The following is a 27,468-nucleotide window of genomic DNA, read 5'->3' on the forward strand; positions in this document are numbered from 1 at the left end:
CCAGGGGGATGTGCACCATTTATGAGTCACAATGTCATGTTGTAACATTTTGCTTTATAGCATGAACAAATCATGTAAAAAAGTCTGTTTATTATAAAAATAGTAGATATACAAGATTACAACAATTTTACCAAACATAACATTTTTTGTGAGGATTCATGAAGCTGCCTCTCTTACAGTTGAAGGCTTCTGAAAAATCTCGTGAGTTCTGTAAAGTTCCAATCACCCTGGAAATACATTTGTTTTTGATGTTAGTGATTACTTACTGGCAATTAGACTGACCAAACGTTTAGTCACCCGTATGCTGCCAACAAAAAACGGAACTACATAAAAATTGCAAGGAAGTTTTTTCACTCGTATTTTTGCAACCCGAACATAACGACCAGATAAAGTTAAAAAAAACTCAAAATTGACACAAACAGGTGACATCGTAATGAAGACTAACGAACTATTCTTTTTTTGTAACATACAAAGAATGAATATATAGGTCAGTATTGGACACCGCCATAAGTTTCCACGCCGAAGAAACATTACTTTATGAATGACCTTTAAATGACTGTAAAAAATCTTGGAATAGTTATACCTGAATCTACCGGGACTATGAACACCTGTCAGTATTCTGTTAATTGCCGATTCCTTTCTTATGTTTTCACACCAAACCTATAAGTAGATACTCTTACGTAAAAATGATTATTGTTTACGACTAAAAAAAATCTAACGTCAAATACATTGTAGTTCGTATTATTATTGTATTCACAGTCAAAAGTAAAATAATCATTAATCGAAACTTGGTGTATGGAATATTTTTCAGCAGTAGTTAACTGTAGAGGTTCCAGAATAATCCAAATGAGCTGGGTTACTGACTGGCCTAGGGGAGCCCGCTCCAGTGATTTTCTATATAACCGATCGCAGTTTTCGATCATACTAAAACATGTGCCATTGATTTTGTAAAAGATTGATGTAATGATACCAAACTAGCAATCATTACGAAAAAATCAAGAATGTTTATAATTCCTTGCTGTGAACTTGTGCTAGATTTTTTTTTTTTAAATTAAATGTTAAGTTCAAAATTGTAAAAAAAAATGTCTGAATCTTAGATGACATAAAATGCCTACAAATTGAATCAGTTAAATAATGCTAAGTATTACATTTTACCTGAGCAAAACTAATGAAGAATATTTGGTTATGACTGTAGCTGACCCCTGGCAATTTTGGTTCTTCACCATTCTTTTGAACCCACGTCCTGTATGCCTGTAAAAACAAGGCACCTGGACTATCTAGATGACACAACACATTAACTGTCTATGGAGCCTAACATTTGTTTGTTATTTGGGGGGTCGCTGTAAGAGTGTGGATTGTTTTACTTTTTCATAAATCATTCGTTTATTGTGCTTTTGAGATTATGACTATATTCCTTTTACCTTGGATCAACTATAAGGATTGGTATCCGTTTCTAAATCTAAAAAATCTTTTGACAATTGTCTCTGAATCCTTATTGGAATGTAATGCATATTAGTTTGTAGCGCTCTTGTGATTTATTATAAATGATATTGAAACAAAATCCGTTTTGTGCAAAAAGACTGCACGGGAGTATGTTTCAATTTAAACTTACTCTGAAACTTTCTTTCAATCCTCCGTTGTCTGCAATATTTTCTCCCAATGTGTTGATACCATTAACCTACATTTAAAAACATCACAAACATTCGTGAAGCCCTAGTTAGGGGATCATTCCTGCTAGTATTGCAAGACAAAGTCTTAAAGTATTTAATTAATTAATGATTTAAATTTCATGTACAGGATTCAGTGAATTCTAGGTTCTAATTGTTGTGTCTCTAGTATTACATATACACGTGCTTCGAAACTATTTGCAAACGATTCGTATACACTACTATACAATCTTTACTCCAACACGACAAGGCCAATAAGGTCGTGAAAAATATATCAGCATAAAGTTACATTTGATGAAAGAGTAATCAAGGGAACCAAGGTTATAGCGGTAATCAAAAGAATGTAATCAGGGACAAAGACCAGACATGGAAAACAGATATACACAACAAAAAACATAAAGTAACTAAAATCATACATACAAAGTAACAAAAGTAAATGAGCAACTCGGACTCCACTAAAAACTGGGAGCATGGACCAGATGCACCGGTAGTGTAAGCGGCCTCTGCTTTTCTAGAAACACCCGCCGAGTTGCTCATAAAAAGTTAAGTCCGGGGTAGACAAACGAGGAAAGGCAAACTATGACCCGTTGAATAAATCAGTTTCCATGGTGCTGATGGATACATCATAACGATCCACGAGTTCATGGTGACGACCATAAAACTTCTGTAGTGATGACTTCAATCTTGTAGCAACAAGAGTAATCAAGGGAACATAGATTTGAGCGTAAATCAAAGGAATATATACGAAGGATACATAATAGACAAGCACATAGACACACAACACAGAACGTGACATAACTAAACTTACATGTAAATTAACAAAAGTCAATGAGCAATCCGTACTCACCTAAAAACTGCGTGAAGGGATAAGGTGCACTGGTAGGGTAAGCGTAAAATAAAGTAGTTAGGTAGATAGGTAAAATTATTTTAGTTTCATATTTTATATATGTATACAACTATGGGAGGATTTCTTGATTTAGATATAATGTTAAACTAACAGAAAATATCAATGAAATGTGCTCGGGTTGACAGATAAAAAATGGGGTATGTAGGGTAATTTTAGACATGCATTCTTTGAAATAATATATATTAGGTCCCAGTAAAGGGGAACCTGTTTAGATAATTTATGTGTTATGCTCTATTCGGGCAAGGTTTGAATAAATATCTATGTCATACCAATTACCTTCATATTATCTGCCTCTGACATTGTGAAGTTTCCATACTGTTGTACAAGACATTGTGTCTGTTTTTCAAAGCGATCTATAACCTCGTTCGACCACCACTGAACCAAGTTGCCATCCTTGTCAAATTGTCGTCCTGTAAAACGTTAAAATGAAAGTGTTAGCAATATTTTGATAATGTAACATGAACATTTCCTTTCCACAAGTTAGACAATATTGGCGGCCAGCGCCTAAGAATTAAAGAAATCAATAAAAGTTTCGATGTGGTGGATAAATAGCAAAAATATATTCTATAATGCAATCATTGTCTAGTGCTATTACTTTCAATATAATCTTAAGTCCATTGCTCCATCGTAATATAGAAGGCGGCAGTTCTTACCTCTATCGTCAAAACCATGGGTGAGTTCATGACCTATTACAACACCTATTCCGCCATAGTTCATGGATCTAAAAGTATTCAATTGTTTAATTAAGACATATCTCTTTTTACTTCACCAAAGTTTCAGAGAACGACATAACTATACATGAATATAAATTGAGAGTGATACGATCAACATGTTTCAGTTTACATATATGATTATCATGTATGATTATCACAAACCAGACACAATGTGTACGATACAATATACATATGATAATCAGGTGATGGTCATAACTATTATGTCAATTATCATATGATAATCATATTAATCATAGGTGGCATGTTGGCAGTGTAGGGTAAAAAGACGAAAATATTTCAGTCGTCGAAATAATTTGATAATCAATTGCCTTAATAAGATTATGTTATATTTGTTGAATGTTTGTGTTTTATTATTTTTGCCACAAGAATTAACGAACGACGATCAGAGAAACCGAGCAAAAGTAAGCTGCGAAATTTGCACAAAACGAAACTTTGATTTATTATTCAATCACGTCAATAGCCATGAACAAAGCATTTTTTCTTTGGACAAAGTCAACTTCATTAATATATCTGTACGTAACAATTTGAATTATCATCATGTTTATGAAAAAAAGATAACTGAACACAGTAAATTTTCTTTTAGACAAAGTAGATTTTGTTAATATATATGTACGTAGCAATTTAAACGCCATGCAAGCAGTAAGAGAATTTTTTTTCAAATGAGAACCAAGAAGTCTAGTTATATTCAAAACAGAAAAGGCACATCATTAATCAAACTATTTGATGATTTGATATATCGAAAGATTTTAATTTTCATTTCCAGTTTTCTGTCAACGCATATTTAAATGACACTATACAAGAACGTTGAACAGTTAACTTTTCTTGGACGAGTACAATGAGGTTACATTGATACTTCTTTTTTGTAAATAATAAGCACAAGACTGCCGTCCTGTCACAAAAATTTACTCCAAATGGTAACTGATAAAGCAAACTCATGCTAAAGTTCTAATTAATATAATTTTATCTAAAAAATGCAACAAGCGAACGAAGATTGGCTATATGGTCTGTAACTGTTTCTAAAATACAAGGTGTTACTTTGACATGAACAAATCGCCTCCTTCTACTTAAAGCAACACATTTAAACCAGCGATTAGTGCTAAAATATTTCTAGAATATAAAATACTAGTAATGCATTATTCAACTACAACGTAACAAGGAAGATGCAATGATGAGTTGTGTATCAAATTCATGTTGCAATAACATTTTATGAAGACAATATAATTGATTATTTTCAATCACCGAACAGCTGTAGACTTACTTGGAGCGACCTCTACTGTAAAACGGTGGTTGTAAGATTCCAGCAGGAAACACTAAACAAAACAACAACAAAAAAACGATTATGTATTTGAAGAAAGATTAATCAAGATCAAGGGAACAAATGTTCCAGCGGAGAAACAGTAATCAAGGGTGCCAAGATTCTAGCGGTTACGAAATGAAAATATTAATTTTATTCAACTAGTGTTTCTAGAAAATAAAAAGACGCTTTAAATTCCAGCGCCTGGGTCAAGATTCCAAAGTTTTTCCAAGTCCAGGCAGTTGTGATGCTTTTTACAATTTTTCTTTGCTTATTTTTTGTCGATTCTAAATATTTTTTTGTATTTACTTTCAGCGGTTGTTTGATTCCATGGCTCCTTGAAATTAAATTTCGCGTACATGGTGGAATTGATCATTTGTTTAATCTAAATTCAAGATTCAGTTCAATTTGTTATTGAATTCCTGTTGCACACAGGCAAGAAACCTAGAGCATTGTTTTAACGTGACAGACAAGAAAAGTAACGTTTGAGGCAGGGTGCAACACGAAACATAAAAAAACAGGTTGGAGGATCACAAAAGACATCATTTTGAAGAGCTTGTTACAAGAGAACTAGAAACAACAAAACAAAGAAAACTTGTATGATATAAACGTCACTTGTGAGGAAAATATTCAAAATCCGAAAAACCCAAACAGAAAAGCCAAAAATGGCAACATCTTACATGCATACGATGGACGAACAAAGACAGACATGGACAGAATATTTTAAAGGACGGTTAATTCGCTCTGTATCAGAAACAATGGCTGACATACAGCCAGCATCACATCACTTTGATATAGAATGAAAAGCACCATGAACAAAACAAATCATTAAAGTTATAAAGGCTTTGAAGAAAAGCAACACTCCGGATCCAGACATAATACCAGCAGAGTCGTTAAAAGCAGACCCTCAAACAGCAGCTAGAAAATCTGGGAGATGATGAATGGAAAAAGGCTATATTATCAAAAAACAATAAAAATATCTTGAACCAGTGCACAAACTACAGAGCAACCATGTTACCCCTTTCCCAGAATATTCATACATAATATTGGACAACAGTATACAAAAGAACTAATAAGCAGGATTCAGAAGAGAAAGATCATGAACAGAGTAAATAACGACGCTGCGCTTGACAACTGAACATTCAGTTAAATGGAACAGCTCACTCTGTGTCAACATTATAGACTTTAAAAAGCGTTTTATAGTCTTAATAGAAGAATTCTATTGAAAATACTAGAACACTATGGAATACCATAAAAATGTGTGATGTTAATGCAGAAAATGTATAGTGGTATCAAGGGTCATGTGCACACATGGAGGGGTCGCAAGTGAAGAGTCTGACATCCAATCAGATGCAAGACAGGTATGCTTGAGGTCCGCTGTTATTTTGTCCTTTGACTACCTATAAATGAAACAACATCAAGGAAACACAAGTTATCCAATAGGATTTTATGAACCAACTCAATGACATGGATTTTGCAGATGAGGTTGCTCTTCTACTTCATACTCAAGAACCAATACAAGAACAACACATAAAATTTAGCAAAAGATGCAAAAAAAGATAGAGCTCCATATTAACAAAGAGAAAACAACAGTTATGAGAACTACTTAAAAACATCAACAATGAAGAAAAGATAATACGCAACTTTAAAATGTGATGTCATTTATCTATTTGGTGAGTGTTGTTAACTACTAGGTATCTGAATGGCACGGATGACGATGTAAAATTACGAAAGCTTACACTTCTTTTGTTTGCCAAGAAGAATAAAGAGCTGCGCTTTAAGCGCATGCTACGCCCGTTGCCTTTTTTAATTGTCCTTATGCTTTTAATAAATTTATATGATTAACTAGAAATACTGTGAGTCCTGTCAAAAGTACTCCCCCCACCCACCTAAAAAAATAAATAAAAAAAATGCACACAAAATTTGGTACTATCAAGGCTACCTCAAGTTTAACTAAGTTTGTTGTCTTGATTTTTCAACCCATACATTTCTATCTTGTTCAAAACACACTTTTCTGACAAGGTTACCAAGTACCTTATATATTTATTAAGGCATTTACATTTATACGAATTGAAAGGAAGCTTATTTCAATTGATATGAACAATTCACCAAAGTTTCATAGAAGTGTTTTTGAGTTACTGTGCGAAAACTTGAAAATCCCCCCTTTTCAAGTATAAAATTCATAACACGGAAACGATAAATCTGAAATTCATAAAAATCGAAAAGGAGTTTAGATCAACAGATATGAACAATTCACCAAAGTTTCATAAAAGTTGGTGAAACTGTTTTTGAGTTATTGTCCGAAAACTTGAAAATCCCCGTTTTTAAGTATAAAAATTCATTACACAGAAACGAAAAATCTGAAATTTATAAAAATAAAATGTATGCTTATGTCAATAGATATAGACAATTCACCAAAGTTTCATAAAAGTACGTGAAATCGTTTTTGAGTTATTGTGCGAAAACTTGAAATCCCCCCTTTTTTAAGTATAAAAAGTCACAACACGGAAACGAAAAATCTGAAATTTATAAAAATCAAAAGGAAGCTTACGTCCATAGATATGAACAATTCACCAAAGTTTCACAAAAGTTGGTGAAAGTGTTTTTGAGTTATTGTCCGAAGTGTTGACGATGGACTGACGGACGGACGGACAACGGTATACCATAATACCTCTCGTCTTAGACGGGCGTATAAAAAATAAAGAAATACAGGCAATTTAAAACTAGGACAAACGCAAAATTTTCAATATCAATGTAAAATCGATCTTTGATTTATGGAGCAGAACATAGTTTAATAGTTGACAATATGACGCAGGTCCAAACATTCATGCCTTAGAAACATTCTGCAGACACAGTGGCCAAATAAAATCACCATTGAACACCTTGAGAAAAAAAGGCAAATCAGGTAACAATCGTGTTAGATATAACGAAAGGAAATGAAAATGGCTAGGACATACTCTACGTAAAGGCAAAATAACAGCACATGTCGAGTCCTACAATAGAGACCTCAAGAAACTTGAAAAAGAGACGACCATGATAAATAAATGAAGGAAAGTGGGGCAAAAATACACCCCCTAGCAAAAAAAAGTATGCGATACAGAGGTATTTTAAATAATTTAGTGTTCCACATGGTTTCTACAAGTAGTTTAAGCAAATACAGTATGCATTATTTATCAATTAAAAATGTCGGCTTAATAAAAATCGACAAAATGACACCTGAAGTAAACTTTTCATAAAATCAATAAGTAAGTTCTTTAACAATGTATTAATATTACAAAAAAAATGTATTAACTTACTTATTCTATTATATACAGAACTGTAATAAGCATTGACGGTAGCTGGGGCTGAGCTCCATCTGGCAATAGAATATGGATGACAGTATATAACAGAAGCAATATTTGTTGCAAGTTAAACTCAAGTTTTACTAAAAAAAAACTTTAACAAATCACTTGCTACTAGATATTGCATATGTAAACCTGTATATGTACAAAGAGACTTGCTTGCAGCTAATACTTCTAATTTTTGTTTAGTTAAAGTTGCATTTTTTTAAGTCGGAGTATCATTGCAAATATACGTCATTTGGATTTCCATTGTGATATATGTAGTTACTTAGTACAGAATCTTCGATCGTTGACTGACTTTTGTTTTGCAGCCTCTAAAAGTTTTTATTTCTCAGTTTTGACAGTTTCATAGAAAGATGTTGGTGTTCCTGTACTACTCACACATTCTTGTCAACTGGTTCCCGGAGAAAAATGAAACTGTCAGCTGAGATTATACTGATAACATTTAATACATTCTCAAGATATGTATCGCTTGATATAGTTATCTGGAAGAGAAAAAAGCAACGAAAAGACTATTAGAATGGTGTCAAAATTAAAATATGTATGTCGCACCCAATCCAACAAAAAATGAGTAAGCGAATCAGAACAATCCAAATGCAAAAAAAAACAAAACAAAACAAAACAAATTAACATGTATATTTTTCATATAACTACGGATGCTAATGACGCTGTTGGAGACCTCGATCGTGACGGCCACTATAAACTATTTCATCAGAGTCATTATTCTTTCAAAGAATTTAGTGAATGACAAAATGAAAATCTGAATTCAACATAGCTTGTAAACTGAATCAACTTATATATTAAATGTAAATGGGAAATAGTAATCTAAATAGGACTTACATTTTGATAGATTTCATCAAGAATTTTGTCATCCATGATATCATCCTGGTAACCTATTTTCCTTTGAATATGCTCAGCCTATACGGAAACAAAAAGACGATGCACATTTAATAAAAAAAAACCGGGTCAATGTTACAGATGGAAATCAATGGAACCAAGATGCGAACGGAAATGGAAAAGAACATAATTCGTGGATTATAACAAGACTAAGGAAATGGAATCACACATCGTACGTACATACGTGAAATTGTCTAAATAACATGCCAACACTAAAAGCATGGAGCATGGTCCATTTATGCGCCGGTAGTGTAAGCGTCATAAAACATCCATTTTGTAATTTTGATTTAATTCCGCAAAATAACTATTAACATCTTTTCCAGAAGCCTGGCTTAATACATTTGGATAGATTGGTCATTGTCTACAAGAACATAAAGTTCTCTTCATCTTCATTTCCTTGGATATCTAAACCTTGCTCATTGTGGTATAGACCGCACATGTGGAAATCGTTCAATGTGGTTAATGATAAAATAAAATTTAAAAGCTGTTGTAAAGGATACAATTTAATGACATGATAACCGATGCAATACACATTTTAAGGTAAATTCGATAAACAGAACCTAATAAATTAAATAAGAAAAAAACTGTAAGCATAGCTCGCTTCATGGTACCACCGCTCCGTCACAAAAAAAAACATATGGGAAAGCCTAAGAAACATTTCATGTATTTAGACGGAAACTGAAAATAGGTTTTGTACAGTGGCATCATGTATTAAAGAGTCTGTGAAAGTTTCATCAAATTACATACAGCAGTTTCAAAGGTGTTAAACACTTTTCTAACGGGGTAATGTATATCATCATATAATAAAGACCCTTTTATTATGCACACACTAAACTCATACCTTTTCCCTGGCAACTGTGCGAGTCGCATCGTCCATCCACTGGGCATCTTCTAAAATTTCCGTAAATGATGCCATAAGATTATTAATCATTTCTAATGTCTGGAATAAATAAAGAAGTTCAAAAGGTTATACAGTTCAACCATATATCGATAGAATAATAATGAACAACTTTTTAAAGGATATCAAAGTCTGACAAAATGAAATGAAAACTTTTATTAATATCATGATTATCCATCGTAAATGCCAAGTCATGACCAGTCCAATTATTTCCAACTTTGCTTTGATATTGTTAATTGTTATAAGAACTTTCCTTTTGACTATTCCTTTTGACAGTTGCCTAGAGTATATCAGTAACTTTGTGATTGCCTATTTTGCCTACGAGATGATTTTATTCATTTGAGATACGTTGTAAAAATATAACTCTCCCTTGTAAGGTAGTTTTCATATTTTATCAAATTGCACTTACATCATTCTTTGCTGATTCCTCGAATGCTTCCCGTACAAACAGTCGTCCCAAAGCCAAACCTAAATTTGTATTGACGTAAGAGGTACAGCTCCTCCATCGCGCTCGAGCTGTTGCAGTTCCATAAACTACCTTTAAAATATAAGATAAAAATAGTTTTGTGATATTACCATATAAACTTATACTTTGTGTGTTGATATTAGAATCGGAGATTGAATTTCAAACCAGGTTGTTTTTCTACAATTCCCGTGATCTAGTAATCAAATTAACATGTGATTACATGCAGTTTGTTAAAGATTGGTTTAGATGATAGTATTTGCTTTTATTCACTTTTAAAGCAGCTGCCAACATGTCGGAGCAGTTTCGTTCAACTCCCGTTTTCAGTCAGTTATTGTGGTTTTTATTACCGTACATATTCTGGTGTTTGCCGTTTTTTATTATTCTTTTGATGTTTCCGGCGTTGTGTTAACCACGAATTTTTCCTCGTTATTACCTTCGCTATTGAAAGTTATTTTCTATTGCAATATTTATTGCATGTATATAGCATGAACATTAACATTGTATTATTATGGCAAATGGACTGTAAATTGGTGCTTTATTTTAATGAAATTCATAATACGGATAAATCTTGTATAAATGTTGCTATATTTGTAAAGTCCGGTAATAAAACCAAAAATTACTCCAAGGGAAACAATTAAGATGCCGAAGAAATCGGATTTAAACACAAACAGAAGGATAAATGAAAAAAAATGATTCGTGAAATTATGCATTTTTTTTTTAGTAATCATTTTGTAGTATAACAAAAAAACGAAACGTTCATACACAGCAATGTGGAAACAGTGCAAAGGGCTTATAAGAGAAAATGGTAAAAATTAAAGTATGGAAGGGAAATTAAGAGTTCAATTTGGTGATGCTATACCGATGCTAAAACTGTTCAGCTTCAGGAATCTATGTTACGATTAACCAAAAAACAATGAATGGAAGTGGGCACTTACTTCATTATATAACTGTATTATATCTTTAAATTTTTGTCCCAGATTATTTGCTCTGTTCTGCATTATTCTCCAAACCATGTAGTTCGCAATAGTTCTATATATAAAAGCAAGAAAAATTGTTTTCGTCCATCTATTCTTTTTAAATTTTTGTTTAAATTTTAAATTTTTTTGTTTGTTTGTTTTTGTTTTGTTTTGTGTATTGTTTTTTGTTTTTGTTTTTGTTTTGTTGTATTTTTTGTAATTTTGTTTTCTTTGTTTTGTTGCTGTTTTAGCATGTTCATGTATATACTAACAGAAAATTTATTGAAAGTATAAATGAAATAATACTAACATTCAAAGACATCATATGTTTGTATTAGTCAATATTGTTTTGTTTTCGTTTGGTTTGGTGTAGTTGTTTTCTTTTTTTATGTGTGTTGTTTCTTTAGTAGTTGGCTCATTTTGTCTCAAACTGTTCTGTCTTTGAAAGATTTTTTCAATACTTTGAGAATATTGAATATCATATAACTAACCTTCTATCATACTTTGATAAAGTAGTAAATAGTCGTTCAAAGTATAATGGAGCACGAACTATAATTGGTTCATCTAGTGGAATATCAATTTGAACAAGTGGTGCCCCAAGTGCTCCTTGTACGTAATTAAACCAGTCAAATGACATCTGTAATAATACAAATTTTATTTTGATAATCTATTTTAGTAGTATTTTAAACGTTTATTCGATTACACTAGCAAATTAAAACACTAACTATAAACTAATACGGAATTCGATTATATGGATGCGTCGAAGTTGGTAAAATATATACGCAATTTGTGGGGATCGTACCTTGTTAATTTGTTATCATTTTATGGTTATGAAACTGTTTCAGAGAAATAATCAAGGGAACCAAGATTCTAGTGGAAATAAAAAAATATTATCCATGGACGAAGAACATGGAAAACAGACACACAAATCAAAGAACATAAAATAACCAAAATAATACACACAAAATAACAAAAGTAAATGAGCAAAATAAAAAATGCAAAAGACTCAAAACTGGGAGCAAAGACCACCAGGTGCACCGGTAGGGTAAGCGTCCTTAGCTTTTCTAGAAACACCCCCATAGTTTCTTATATTAGCTCTAAACATACATTGTTCCCGTAGCTTAAAAAGCAATATTTTCATTTAAAAAACATGATAGGGGAGCTCGTTTGAATTGTGTGATTTTACTCGCACGTATACAAGCGTTAACGTTACAATTTACTTACGTTAGCTGTAGTAAAGTTTTTGGGCAAGTCAGAAAGTGTCATTAAATTATACAGCTTCTCACTATCTCGTCGTTCTTCATTTGGTATCGATATCTATGACAGAATATCAATGTAAATATATTATGGTTGATGTTTAGATCGTTCATAAAAAGAATACAACTCACCACTTATATAACAAATCTAATATTAAATATATATATGATGAATGGCCGGGAAGCAAACAGGTGTCAGGGTTGCGGTTTTGAGTAACATTTGCTACAATTAATAAATTAATATTTTTAAAAGGAACATCAATGCAAATCATGATTAGGTCACATAATGACGTTAACAGAAATTGTGAGTAATGACTTGTGCTTTTCAAATGGTTAATGAAGTACTTTTATGGTTACAAAAGATTTCTCCAAATGTGTATAACCATATCAGAATTGTACGAGATATATCACTTCGTCTTCGTTAATGTGGTTGTATGATATAATTTCTTAACGGTGTATCCATCTGCGCCATGAAAACTGATTTGTTCAACGTGTCAGTTTTTCTTTCCTCTTTCGTCTACCCCGGACTTGACTTTTTATGAGCAACTCGGCGGGTATTTCTAGAAAAGCAGAGGACGTTTACCCTGCCGGTGCACCTGGTCCATGCTCCCAATTTTAGTGGAGTCCGAGTTGCTCATTTGCTTTTGTTGCTTTGAGTGAATGATTTCAGTTACTTTGTGTTCTTTGTTGTTTATGTCTGGTTTCCATATCTGGTCTTTGTCCCTGGATTGCATTCATTTGATTACCGCTATAACCGTGGTTCAATTGATTACTCTTAAATAAATATGTACTGTAGTATTTGTATTAATGTTTGCGTTGAAGTACACTTCACTATAAATATTTGTTTGATGCAATACATTTGTGAAAATGTAAAAGATACTCAAAATCAATATTTCAGACCAATGCCTGTATGTTTTAAACCGCGAGAATTGGAAATAATAATAAGCGTTTAACAATTCGGTAAAATAAAGGGGGTCCTGAAATATTCTTCGTTTAGATGAAGATGTTAAGACGTACATTCGCTAGTTCAATCTCAAGATCAACAATTTTTTTCATGTCGTCGGCTGCAGTGGTGGGATCAGCGCCGAGACCAACTGCAATCGAAATACCTAGTTGTTCATAAGCTTTTATCATGCTATCATTCCTATCAGCAAGGTAGTATGATCTCCCTGGCATTCCGAAATCTGACTGATCTAGCTGTAATATTGGTGAAAGTTAAAAGAAGACATTACTAGTATGAAGATAACGAATATGAAATCTAAAACGCATAGTATATATCTGATAACCAGACAATTAAAATATAAAATGAAGACAACACAAATTATTCAATTTTACAGTTGCAGCAAATTCGATTAGCAGCTGCTAACAACTTTGTCCTTTGTCTGTTAGAACTTAATTAAAAATAAACATTGTCACATTGTCATATGTTGTTATTAGGACTTGTCAACCATTCTTGACCCAAGAAGTAATAACAGCGTAATATTCGAAAATAACAGTATTTTATCTTATCGAATCGATTGTTTAATACCAAAATATCAAAATCTGAACAAATAATATAACATACAATTAGTTTTAACAATGTTTAGACCCCAATACAATGAAACCACATTAACCGAAACTTGACAAATCTGATGATATGTCCAAATAAGATTTCATCTGGTATACCATCATATCAATTTCAATTGAACCGGTATAAACCGACCAACTTCCTTAACCAAACCATTCCTTAAGAAGGAGGAGCACTTGGGGTAAGGGGCATAACCTCTGAAATCACTGATATTTTTGTATCGTATTAAATTTCACCAAAGCCTTTCAAGCTTTCCTTTGAAACAGAAAAAAATTAATCCAAGTTACTTTAATGCTTACATGAGATTGATGGAAAATGGTAAATACAAACGTTCCAATGATTTATATGAGTTGTGTCCCTTACCCTAGGTCTACCTCCTTAAGTCTCAAAGAGGATCGGTTTAGACAGGTTTCACTGCATAATATTATTCAGGATTTGAGTTTTTACGTACATAGAGTATTCTAGTTGATGAGTTCTTGGTGTCTGTCGAGGCATATAGGTCCATAAAAATACGATTATTATATTTAAGTAAAGCATGGAGGACTTTGGTGATGTTGAAAGCATTGCTATCCCATGTTATACCATTAAAAGTGCCAATCATTGGCCATCCACCCAGTTCTTTCATTAGATTCGTTAGTACACGTGTTCCTAACTTTTCAATTAAATCTAAAAAAGAAGATAAATTAAAGAGATCTGGTACTAGTATTTACCGATCACATAATTTGAAAAAAGGTTCAAAAATATAATATAAAATATTTTCTGAAACATTCCAACAATATGCAATATGCACTGAAATATTCTTTAGTAACATGGTGTAATAGATGCGCATCCAAATGTGAAAACTATAGAATATTTATAAATTATTTCGAAAATAAAATTATATAAAAAGCTAGTAGAAACTTATTATTATGGTACAAACACCTTAGGGTAAGGCGTTACTGTGTTAAATTACTTTAGAGTCCATGTATTTTTACAAATGTTAGGTTTTTTCAGCTCTTTTCGTCGTTTTGAAGTCAAGCTCTTAATATCGCGTTCAATACCATTTGCTATAACATTGCCTTTAGTTTGATCTTTAAAAAATAGATATAAATATATTTTTGCCCATCGTGAAAGGTTCTTCTTTTGATTTCACCAAATACCGAAGTGTCAACAGTGGAACAATAAAATTACGTCGAATCTAAGTATTTGGCCTGAACATGAAAACAAGAAACCAAGACAGATATACATATGAAATCTGAAGATAAGGAAATCAAGACGTAGCACAAACAATTAAACCACTAGCAATATGAACTCCCACAAAAAAACGGAAGTGACACCAGGTACTCCGGAAGTGACAAACAGTGTATAACCTTCATTCATGCATGATTTGTACATATCCTTGGCTTTTCTTACAGCATCTGGTTCGCCATCTTTGGCTTGTTCCTCTAGTAAATCTGAAAAATGAGGAAGTACCGAAGTATAAAGTACGGAGAGGCGACAAAATAATTACGAAATGCAAATACAGAATTTTGAGCGGATGCAAATGTAATATTGGAAAACAAAGAGGTCTAGTAAAATATATTTATCGCTTTTGGTGTTTATTGAAACAATTTTATGCCCATTTTGTGTCATGTCATTTTTTGCCTTATTTTTATAAGCGGTTTATATTTTTAACTTTAATGTGTTGCTGTGCTATTAGAAAATGCTTCCTTGTTTATTTTATTTGCAATACATCACAAAGTTAGTTGAAATAGTAAAGCCAAAGGCTCATAGAAAAGTTTAAAAGAGTAATCAAGGGAACCAAGATTCTAGCGGCAATCAAAAGAATGTAATCTACATATGTCTCATACTAAAAATCAACTATAATTGCTTATAGAAATTTTGTACAAACATTTCAAAGTAACTTCCACGTCATCTCTGACTACTCCAAACATGTTAATGCTGGATCTATCTTCGGTAATGATCGTCTTTTTCCGCCAACTTCCGCAGGAAAAGTCATAAAAATTATCACAAGGGTCAACAGATTCATCCAATGACTCGGTTAATCTGGATGCTGAAACATGAATGGAACAAGGAAAATCAGTTATTTTATTTCTTCAATGATTTAAAAGTACGACAGACAACGAGCATGCGCGTCGTAGCAATATAAATGTTTTCCCTGAAGAAGACCTAAAGGTCAAGTATATTTTGATACTTCAGTTAAGCATTTCATTTGTATTTCCTTCTGCAAAAAAGGCTGGCATTTTTCCTGATAAAAGATAAACCTCTTTTGCTCACTGTTTAACTAACAACTGACGACAATGACTGCTAGAGAGATTCATTACATGAAAAAGTCAATATAATTACCCAGTAACAAATAATGTTTTTATAGTGTTAATTTTTTTAATAAACATTGATTTCAACTGCAAGCCGTAACACCAGATGAATATTACTTTATATTGCAACCATGCAATGTTGTTGAGCAGTAAATTTCGTAAACCTTATATAATTTTCTGTTTCAGATTTCTCAGCTTTTAAATGACTCGTAGTTGCCCTTTTTACCTGCAGAAACACAATCTCTCGTCGTACACAACTTTCTGTCCATCGTCGATGATCCCGTCGGGGGTGAAGAGGAATCTAGAACGAGTCAGAAATAAGTATGTGCAGGGAAAAGATAACATTGATTGAATAGTATTCGTAAATATTGACTTAGTAGTTTATGAATGATTTATCGATCATCTTTTTTTAATTCATTTCGGTCGACATTACGTTTACGATGCCGGAGTATATGGGGCAACTATTTCGCTGCACCTGTGTATAACGTTGTTTGTGGGCCACCTATAGCCTGACCTGTGGTGTGAGGGTTTCCCCGTTATTTATTGAAGTTTCGTGGATGCCACTGAACTGACCCGGTGGGGTTGTTGTCTCTTTGACATATTCGCCATATTCATTCTCGTTATATTCTAGAAAATAGAACAGAGGATTCTGACCCAAGAACGGACAATTAAATGTGTGTCAATGAGATTATGATCAATGAATATTTTCATATCTGATGAATATCCAGACCCACAGTTAGCTTCTCATTTTAGTCGGTATTTTGCAAATACTGACTCGTGGCGGGAGATGCTATTTTCTTGCTAGACTATTACCGGATTATACGAAGAAGGTGAGGCCGAAAAGTGAAGAGGGAAATGTATCTTGATATGGTATGTCGTAATTACCAATCATTTTTATGGGGTGGAGCTAGGAAGGAAAAGAAAACCACATAATGCCAATCCAGTGGAATTGTTTAAACTTTTTGTATGAAATACAATATATATACATACCGTCATCAGATCGAGTGGCAACTATTATAGCCAGAGCTACTACAGCTACTAAAGCCAGGAAGACCAGTAATCCCAAACCTTTTTCTAGAGATGTGCATTTTTTATCCTTTTTAAATCTACAATCGAATGCAGACTCAATTAAGATATAAAATTTATGTTAATTGAACATTCACGCGATATTTCACACAGCACTTCTACTTGACAATCATATGAAGTGGATTCCATATGAAAACCCATAACCTGACATGATCGATTTAAATCTACAGTAACTTTACCATGAACAATATTATTTCAAAATGGTGGTTTGTTGATAATGCTGGTACATGTATACATCTTTATACCATATATAGAGATGAGAAATTTGAGTTGTTGTGCATGCATTATAAGTGCTTGATTCGTTTACCCTTTATTATATTTCATGTCATTATGCTCAATTTTGATTGTTTCAATACGAGGGTAATATTCTGCTATAATTCAATTTCAGAAGTAACACGCTTTTTGATAAAAAAAAATGTCCATCATCTCATAGATCAAATTTTGTAACATGGCTATGACGTCATCAACCTGTTTTAATGATTTTTTCCTTGAAGTTTGATAAAGAATGACAAAGAAACATTCAGTGTTATAAAAACTCAGAGGGTGATAAATAGTCCCCTTGTTACCCCTTGAAAATACATCGTCACACTCGGCTACGCCTCGGGGTCATAACGATTTTCTCTGGGTAAAAAACTGCTCTACCACCTCTTACAATTGCAGCTACAATATTTACATATTATTACACCCCGTGGTCTTTGTCACAAGTCGTATGTCGCATCTCTATCAGAAACACATTTTAAGTCTAATTAGAAAGAATGATGTCATGATCACGACATCATATGCTGTATCAACTCTCGACCTTGTGGTTCTCGGGATGATATAGAGATCCCTGGTTGATACAGCAGGTGATATGAATTTTGACGTAATTTTCAGTATGGCCTGAATTTTTGTGAAATAAAATATCGTCCTGTGACGAATTGCTCAATCTGGCTTTCTATAAATGAAATTTGTCATTTTATTCTATTTTATGATACGATACATAACTATTAAACAAATGTTATCGAAGTCAACGGAAGACCATTTACTTAGTGTTATCTGAAAATCTAACCCAATTAGATGGGATTAATGTTATCATTTGCGTTGTAATATGGGGTAGAGCATTCCATATATGTTTCGTTTGGACGACAACAGTGTAAATAATACTCATATTGAATACAAATTTAGTGCCGACGAGTGTTAGTATTGTGATTTATAGAAATATTAGTCTCCATCTAATTACTGTAAACGTACATGTATTAGTTTTCGAGACGTACTAATTTACGCTATTTTCGCCGTGGACAGAACAGCGCGAATAATAGTACCCGCAAAATTGATAACATTTTATAACGCTAATAATTGTTTATACCGCGAAAATTAGCAACCGCGAAAACTGATAACCGCAAAAATTAGCAACCACGAAAATTAATACGTTTACAGTACATACACTTTTTATGTGAGGGATCCGATCCCAAAACATTGAACAGAAACAGCTTATACTGTATGTTCATATCTGTCCACTTTCTCTTAAAATAATAAACTGTTCCCTAAAAGTCGGGGTGGAACACCAGGAACCCTCCCTTAAATCCGCCACTGCTGGTAATATGAAGATCCAGCGAAACCACTTGTCAATGTGGCCGTTCATCACACTTCTTATATCCGAATACGTTGTGATATTTTAAGAAATGTTCGTGATCATGCGTGCATCGTACTCTTTTCAAAATTGATTACAATGCTTTGACCAATAAAATATTTGCAGATCCGACGCTTCTCCGTGACCATGTACCAGATCAACTTTACAACATTGTTCTAACTGCAGTTTCTTTAGATTTCACCTTGAAACGTTTATAATGCTATAAAACCTATCCTCTTCACTTTTTCACATCAATTCTTACATTTTTCAATATAGGACTTAATTTGAAAGTTATAAACTTTCTGTACTTGTCACTTTAAGCTTTAATTATGCTGCATCACAGGTATGTTTATTTACATTCGCTTTTTCTAATGTGTATCTAGAAAAACGTCTTCTCTGTCAACTAGTTTTTTGTGATTCTTTCAACCAATTTGTAAAACATGAGTTATACAAGAGCTAACACCTCACAGGCGACAGTCGTAAATGATTATATTTTTGTTGCAACAGAGATTTGCCCCCTCGTAGGTTAGAAATAACCGGTTTATCTTATCGGATAGGACGGCGGTCAGTTGCACGAGTGTAGACAACAAGCTCGCGATTCGCGGCAAGCTCCTACTCAGTTTACACTAAGCTAAATCGGCACTCTCAAATTGATTTCATAAAATGATTCCTAACTCTGAAGAACATTTCGAATCATATTTCTGTCTAACTGTAGCTTTTTGGAATGCACCGATGTGTAATATCAAGGCATCTCCGCTCAGGGTTAGTTCAAACACTTATAATGTGATTTTTTTTCATATAAGATTAATTCTATCTGTACACAGCATGAATACAAAAGATCATAATACTATACAGATCCTGTCTTGTAGTTATGAAATACCTTTGCAGACTTGGTGCACTATTCGTGGCATGCAGTGTTTATCTTGGAAACACTAAATTTTAATTTATCATTAACACATGACCGACGACCCAATGACACGATTTTGCCCTAAATTCAGACCTGTTGCACCGATTCCTTTGCTCACAAATTCCTATCTTTCTTGGATAAGAAAACATGATAGAGTACTGACGTGTAACGATATTACAACCAGTCCTCTTTTACCGTTTATTAAAAAAAAAGAAAAAAATAAATCAAATGAGTCAATGGGGAACTACGAAGTTGGAAATGAAAACTTTGCATTCAGTTTGTATCATATAATAGGCCTCCCATCACTTTGTTATTGATGAGCGTGTTCCAATAAAATATTGCATAGTATTGTAAGCATGTAGGTAATAAAATGAAAAATAAAAACGCAGATATATATTTTTTTTTTTTTGCATTATCTAAGTATTATACCTCATAACATCCAGAAATAACCATAAAATAAAAGTTTTTTTAATGAAGTTTGCTTTTTTAAGATATTGACAGGTCAAATTTAGTTATAATTTTTGAAAAAATTCCCAGCACTTTTCCCTTTACAAGCAGTCAAAAATTGTCTACGTCACAGATGCTTCAGGTAATTTTCTAGATGTACTGAATATATTTGAGGCTAAATAGACTACATTGAGAATTATGATGTGCCATCCATTGCCTGATTCTTATGCAGGATGGTACTTAACAGGTTAACGTATATTACCGTGTACGTACAGTGAAAACTTTCTAAACCGAACCCTAAATAAACTGATGAACTGTTCAATCAGATTTTTTCTTAGTTAAGTGTCAGTCCTTGTAAAAATCAGGCAGTGGGTGAAACATGGTAAGAAAAAAAACATCATTTTGATAATGTAATTTGACTATTTGCACCATCAGAATCAAGGAAAACTGACAAGATTTTCCATATCATGCTGGACCATTGAGTTACAATTTCATTGAAATGCACTGAAAATTAACAATTCAAGGGCTAACAATTCTGTCAAAAACCTCATTTTTATAACATTCTATTGAAAAATTTCTGAGCAAAGCCAGTGCTGCAGAGATTAAATATTGTTATTTTCAAACAGAGAAACTATTCTTGAGTGATATTACATTGTCAGATCCGTGGGTTTTTTACATGCATGTTTCTGATTTTTCCCCATTTTGCCTGATCTTTACAAACACTTATACTTAAGTCGCTTCATATCAATTTCTATTTCAATGCATTTTGAACCTTTATAAACAGAACACATTCTTGAATGGAACAATTCCTCCGGTTCCAAAGATCTCCGGTTTGCACAGGTTTCACAGTATACTGTGTATAGAAAGTTAAAATCATTTATACAAATGTATTCTGTCTAAAAGTTCATTTAAAAACAAAACAAATGAATACTTCAATCATCGATAGAATTTGGGTTTCTTCATAAAGATAATGGTTATGTCGGTTGAATTGTTATGATCCACCGCCAAACGAAAATCGTTGACATGAACTACAAACATTTGCTGATTTTCTTTTTTAATGCGTAGAATTGTTATTTCTAGCATTTTCACCTGTCGACGCGTTGGATTGCAAAACCTTATTCGTTTTTGTTTTCTCTGCTTTATCATTGATCTTCTACAAACGAATTCGATCTGCTTTTCCCATTAACCATGTGGAACCACATCATTCTAAAATCTTAGAAAAACTCAGATGTGACAAAATTAATGGTGAAACATATGGGGATTAACTTAAAGAATGCAACGTTGAAGTCAGACGAATTCTTCAAATATTTTATCAAGAAATTTGTTCACAGCATGGACTAGAAGGAACTTTATAATTTCCTTGCCAATTGATATATTCGTAATTTATTCTTCTTGTCTTTCACACGATTTAAAGAACAGTTTGTGACAGTTTCTACAAGCATGTATTTTCCGACATTTTTCATTTATTATCATAACGATTTATGTTTATTTTCTTTTTCTTGATAATAATTCTGTATATGTGGCTTAGAACGAAAATTTCTCCGTGCGGGATCATTTTTTATAAGCTATGGTCAAATATTAGATATTAAAGCAAAGCACCAGACAATAAAAAGCTTCGCCGAGCGCAGCATGATTGAAGGGAGAAATAAATTTAGAAATTGGAACAAAAATTTAAAAAAGTCGATTTTTGGGGTGTAGCCCCTTTGACCCCTTATAATTCGAAAACCGTAAGAGATATTGAAAAAAAACGCAGGCAGGAAATCTCATGAGGAATCCAATAATGAAAGAATTTCGAAATCGGACTAAAATTTAAAAAAAGCTGAAGTTTCTGGGCGTTGCAAAATTTCGACCCCCTATAATTTGAAAACAGTTCAAAACACATAAAATCTGCTGATAAATTTGTTAACCGGAATAAAACAAATTTGCAAAACATGGGTTGTCAGGGGTAGATTTAGGCGGTTTTAGGTTGAAACTGTAATTTCTTGCTAATTTTACCACAAAAGATATCTGCATTGCACCCACTCTAGAAGAATATTTCAAAAATATAATCTAAAAATTATTTTTACTGTGCGCCCCCCCCCCAAACCAAACATCCTGGATCCGCCCCTGATAATTCCCCATATTAAGTTGAAATAGTAGCTTCCCTACGTAAACTGCTCATGTGGTTTAATTTACAAAAAACTCAAATTTTCATGTTGTCATTTTACTTTTTTTTTTTTTTTTTTTTTTTCATTTTTGCTTTTTTGTGTCTTTTAGAAACAACATATCATGCATATAAAATTTTTATATACATGTTTATCCCTACGCAAATATAATAAAACATGTATAAGGGTCTGAGTTAGTTCGGAGACCCCTAGGGCCTATCTTGAAATCGTACCATCGGTTACTGTACAACAGGTTTTAATCTTTGGCAAGAGATTTTAATTTTCTTTACTTCTTAGTTATGTTCAAGTCTTAAGATAACAGATTCAAACTCGTTAACAAATGTAAAGTGGCACTTGGCCATGCAAAGCACACGCAATTAAAACTGCTTATACAACTATAATACGGTCTAACCGACTTACGCATGAACTTTTAAGCATAATTCACAAAAACACGCATGATTCGTTAAAAACTCATATGCATAAAGCGACGTGCGTGAAATGCAACCAGCAATATGCGTTTATATAATTTTCATTTGCGTGACATTGCATATTATTTTTAATATTATGACATTCCTAAAATTGAGTCTAGAGCAATGCTTTATATAGTGCATTGGTGCCTAAACCGTTCAGTTTCTTAATATCTACCCATTGCAGATTAAGACTTTAAATAAACACTACCTGGGCAAAACGCCACATTCTAATATACATGTATACATCGAAATCGCCTAGATTTATGCTTGTAAGTACACCATCTCTATGAATGTTGACTAAAGTAGTTGCAATTATGTGAGATTGTGTACGTTAAAGACAATTTATTATTTATTTATCATATATTTAAATTCGATATTTGTTTTCAAGTAATTTACCTTAATTTCTACACCGAACAATTTCTGGAGAATCTACCCATCTCTATACCGACAGAAGGGATCGGACTGTTCTGAATACTCTCGTATGTGCATGTATGTAAGTTATTACAGCTCTACCGACAGAAGGGATGAGGCTGTTGTGAATACTCTTGTATAACACTTCAAGAATTTAGTACAGACAGAAATGTATAAAGATACTCTAGACAAAGTCCTTACTACAGTGAAACCTGTCTAAACTGAACACTTTAAGGAGGTACACCTAGGGTAAGGGACATAACTCTTACAAATCATTGGAACGGTTGTGGAACGCATTTTTAAGCATCAAAGTAAGTTGGATTCATTTCGTTCCATTTCAAATGAAAGCTTGATGAAATTGAACATTATATGCCCATTACCCCATGCTTATCTCCTTAAATAGACTTTTAAAATTGGTCCGGTTTAGACAACTGTTTGGTTTACCAAGGTTCAAAATGATTTACTGATGTAAAGAGATTTTGAAAAGGTGTCTGGTTTAGGCAGGTTATGGGATTATCCAGGGTTTGTTTAGACAGGTTTCAAAGTACAATATTAAATACAAATTAAAGGTTAATCCGGTCAGATTGTATAACAGACAAACAATTGTACAGATGGGTAATAATTATAGAAAAGGCAATTAAAAAGTTTTTCTCGTTATATTGAACTTTGGAAATAATTAATAACAACAACAACAATACTTGGCGCATCTTATAACAGTAATTGATGGAAAACAATTCAGTGTGTGTGAACGTACTGACCGTACACTTCAAATGGGGAGAGAAAGGGGGGGGGGTAAAAAATGAACGGAAAAACACGTGCCTTTCAGTCGCTTTGAAATAAGATAGTTAATTATTTATTTACAAATTCGTTTCAGACAAAACCATTTCATAACGTATTATAAGTGACATATATATGAACTCTGTAGCAGCAGTCAGACTTGTTATAGTATTGTACTCATTTTAGGAACGTGGTTTATATAGATTCAAAATGTATTGAATTTGGAAACATCAGATTATTCAGGGTTATGTTTAGATAGTTTTCACTGTCTATCTATTGTAAAATCACTGTTTAATTGATTGATTGATTGATTGATTGATTGATTGGTATCTTTCATTTCTCCATCAACATGAAGAGCATACTATTGTAACATCAACATATACAAGAGTAATCAAGGGAACCAAGGTTCTAGCTGTAATCAAAGAGTAATCAAGGGAACCAAGGTTCTAGCGGTAATCAAAGAGTAATCAAGGGAACCAAGGTTATAGCGGTAATCAAAGAGTAATCAAGGGAACCAAGGTTATAGCGGTAATCAAAAGAATGTAATCTAGGGGCAAAGACCAGACATGAAAAACAGACATACACAGCAAAGAACATAAAGTAACTAAAATCATACATACAAAGTAACAAAACCAAATGAGCAACTCGGACTCCACTTAAAATTGGGAGCATGGACCAGGTGAAACGTAGGGTAAGCGTCCTTCTGCTTTTTTTTTTTTAGAAAAACCCGCCGAGTTGCTCATAAAAAGTCCAGTCCGGGGTAATCGAACTCACTAATTTAAGGAAGCAAACAGACGAAACTTTTTACATATAAAAAAGGTTTACATATATCTTGTGTTACATATATATTAATTCATACAATGTATCACCATAATATATTCAATACATTTTAAATGAGGTCGTAGATAAAACATTAGAGGGGATTTATAAATTCATCATGTAGCTTATACGTATATTCAACTGTGTAACACATCAATACAGCCCATATTTGGAAGACAGCGCTTAAATATTATCCGTCATTCCATTTAATTTGGATGAACTGTAACAGGTGTTATGGGTTGTTTTATGTATGCATTTTCAACCCAGTTTGAATTTTGGTTGTCCGTACATCAATGTACATTTAGAATTATCATGAAAGTATTACAGTGTAAATTAAAGGAAAACTAAACAGTCGTGACCGAAATAACGACTTGGAACAGTCAGGTACTAAATTCCAGAAAAAAATAAGGGGGGTGGCTTTAAATAAATTTTCTGGAATTCAGTACCCAAAACACAACGTCGTATTTATTCGATAAACAAAACAAAATTACCTTCAAGTAACTTGGCATAAAAATTATAAATAGCACAATTATATATGGTCAAGGGAATACGACAAACATTTAATTATTTGACTTAAAATAATTATGAAGTAATTTTAATGTGAAAAGACATGGATTTCTGCAATAAGTTTGCAATTAATCTAAACTTTGATTTTTTAATGCTTGTGGTTTTTTTTTTAATTCAAAATTGTAAAATAAAGATAACTTACTGAAGTTCGACGTCTGAAGTTTGAACAAACTTTTTATCTCCATTTGATGTGTTCATTTCTTGTAGATTTTTTTCTTCCATTGTCCCGTCCGAATACACAGTGAAAACGCAAGGAAAAGAAACGCTGATTTTTTTTAAGCCATAAGGTACAATTCCTTATAACTGTTTTATACGAAAATCTCCACCGATTAAACCTTCCAGGATGGAGAAACACCGTTACCACAAATGCCCATATCCCATACAGGTGAATTCTATCTATATCTTTATGTTTGCGAACATAAACAGAGCAGTACGGTTGAAGATAGGAACTCCGCAATTCAACACAGTGGTCAATATAAAATCGTCTCGTGCGATAATCACTGGTCAAATTTTAATGCCGATTCTGATAAAACTTGGAATGGGGCACAATAAAATGAAAATTAAGAAGTCTAATGTAAATGATGAATTGTTTGCATAAGTCATGACGAGCGTGGATGGTTTGAAGAAATACAAATAATAATGCTAAAATCTCAATAACGATTCTCAAACGAAGATGGGTGGTTTAATTAAGCGACACGTCAAGACCAATGCCCAAACGTTTACAAGTAACTGTTCGAAACACTCTTGAAAAACAGTAGAAATCCATATATCCAAGAAAAATAATAACGTGGTAGACCTTCTACTTCCGGGGACGGACGTTACACTTGGAAGCAGTTATTGACACAAGATCCGAATAGACGTCGTCTGGGTATATAGGTAGTAAACTTATGTACACCGCCCACAATCCAAAATCATTGCCACTTCCATTTGAGCGTCAAAATAAATCCAGATCTGTACTAAAAACGCCGTGTAAAGACGGGGTTTGATGACCTCTAACTTAAATGTATACATATTTCACACACAATTTGGAATCAATTGTGGAGGATGCTAGTTTTCTCTCAATTAGAGGCAATGTAGGTAAAGTCTGTGTTTTTGCCATTAGACTGTCAAAAACTACATTTTTTCTCCGTGCCTCTAATTTTTACGGTATGTGATTGTAATCACCTCTCTAGCACGTTTTAAGTTTGTTATTTTAACTGGTCACACCATCGTCTCGTCTGTATTATAATGTAATGGTGACACTGGGAAACCTGAAAGGGGTAGGAGCATTAGGACATGATTATTGCCCCAAAGTATCAATTCTGTTGTAAAAAAACACAAGAACTGGTCAAAGCATAGTTTTCTATATAAATATAAAGAACATGAATAAGTTATGGCTTAAGTTCATTGTGGTGATGACATCATTTTTCTGCCATAATTACACGTCATTAAACAAAAACTGCCGAGAATAGTAAATTTTGTCGTTGTCCGGACGCATTCATACCAAAGAAACACCTTTATATTTTTTGCGTTTGATAAGATATGCAATTAAGAATGTATTTACTGAATATGAAGTTGTTTCTTGGGTGTGGACAACATTTCTTAGCCGAATATATGACAGGAAATTTACCAAGAAGTCCAAAATGAAACAAAATTTCTGAATTAGGATAAACATCATGCAATCCTTTCGATCTTATAATGATAAGTTATCAGAAATTCTTATGTAATCTCAGATGGTATGGATTCAATTTTAATTCCAAAATTCACACATTCATTACTTGATAATTAATTCAGTTTTATAAAGGCTAATGCAAGCCCTTAATGAACCTGCTCCTTTTAACAAACCTATTGACTTTTGTTATTTCAGTGTTACTAGTTATAATGGTATATAATTTCAGTAAGTATCATGACCTTATTATAGCCCGAGGAAGGCCACAGATGTTGACCGTGTCCAATGCAGGGACAAGTAACTTTG

At 33.1% G+C, this 27,468-nt stretch overlaps 1 protein-coding gene across 1 annotated transcript; it reads right to left on the reverse strand.

The window, feature by feature from the left end:
• Positions 1-75: 75 nt before the first annotated feature.
• On the reverse strand, positions 76-26,618 carry LOC148601532 (neprilysin-like). Its single transcript, XM_088556490.1, has 22 exons — positions 25,657-26,618; positions 17,268-17,383; positions 16,504-16,578; positions 15,854-16,015; positions 15,333-15,416; positions 14,435-14,649; positions 13,434-13,613; positions 12,385-12,477; positions 11,652-11,797; positions 11,140-11,233; positions 10,148-10,276; positions 9,682-9,780; positions 8,784-8,861; positions 8,325-8,428; positions 7,899-7,957; positions 4,567-4,618; positions 3,228-3,295; positions 2,851-2,984; positions 1,613-1,678; positions 1,156-1,251; positions 584-660; positions 76-227 (listed from the first exon to the last, which is right to left on the reverse strand). Exons 1-22 carry the CDS (start codon positions 25,734-25,736, stop codon positions 128-130), a joined length of 2,307 nt encoding a protein of 768 aa, XP_088412616.1. The 5' UTR covers positions 25,737-26,618; the 3' UTR covers positions 76-127.
• Positions 26,619-27,468: the final 850 nt, after the last annotated feature.

This window comes from Perna viridis, chromosome 12, assembly GCF_037379345.1.
Source record: "Perna viridis isolate PV_CMFRI_1.1 ecotype Kerala chromosome 12, ASM3737934v1, whole genome shotgun sequence".
Taxonomy (NCBI): domain Eukaryota; kingdom Metazoa; phylum Mollusca; class Bivalvia; order Mytilida; family Mytilidae; genus Perna; species Perna viridis.

Excerpts from the sequence above, each read along its gene's own strand:
- LOC148601532 (XM_088556490.1), bottom strand. The coding sequence starts at position 25,736 with ATGGAAGAAAAAAATCTACAAGAAATGAACACATCAAATGGAGATAAA. Across the intron at positions 1,679-2,850 it reads CAGAGGCAGATAATATGAAG|GTTAATGGTATCAACACATT; the intron begins GTAATTGGTATG and ends TTTTAAATGTAG. Across the intron at positions 1,252-1,612 it reads GATTGAAAGAAAGTTTCAGA|GCATACAGGACGTGGGTTCA; the intron begins GTAAGTTTAAAT and ends TTGTTTTTACAG.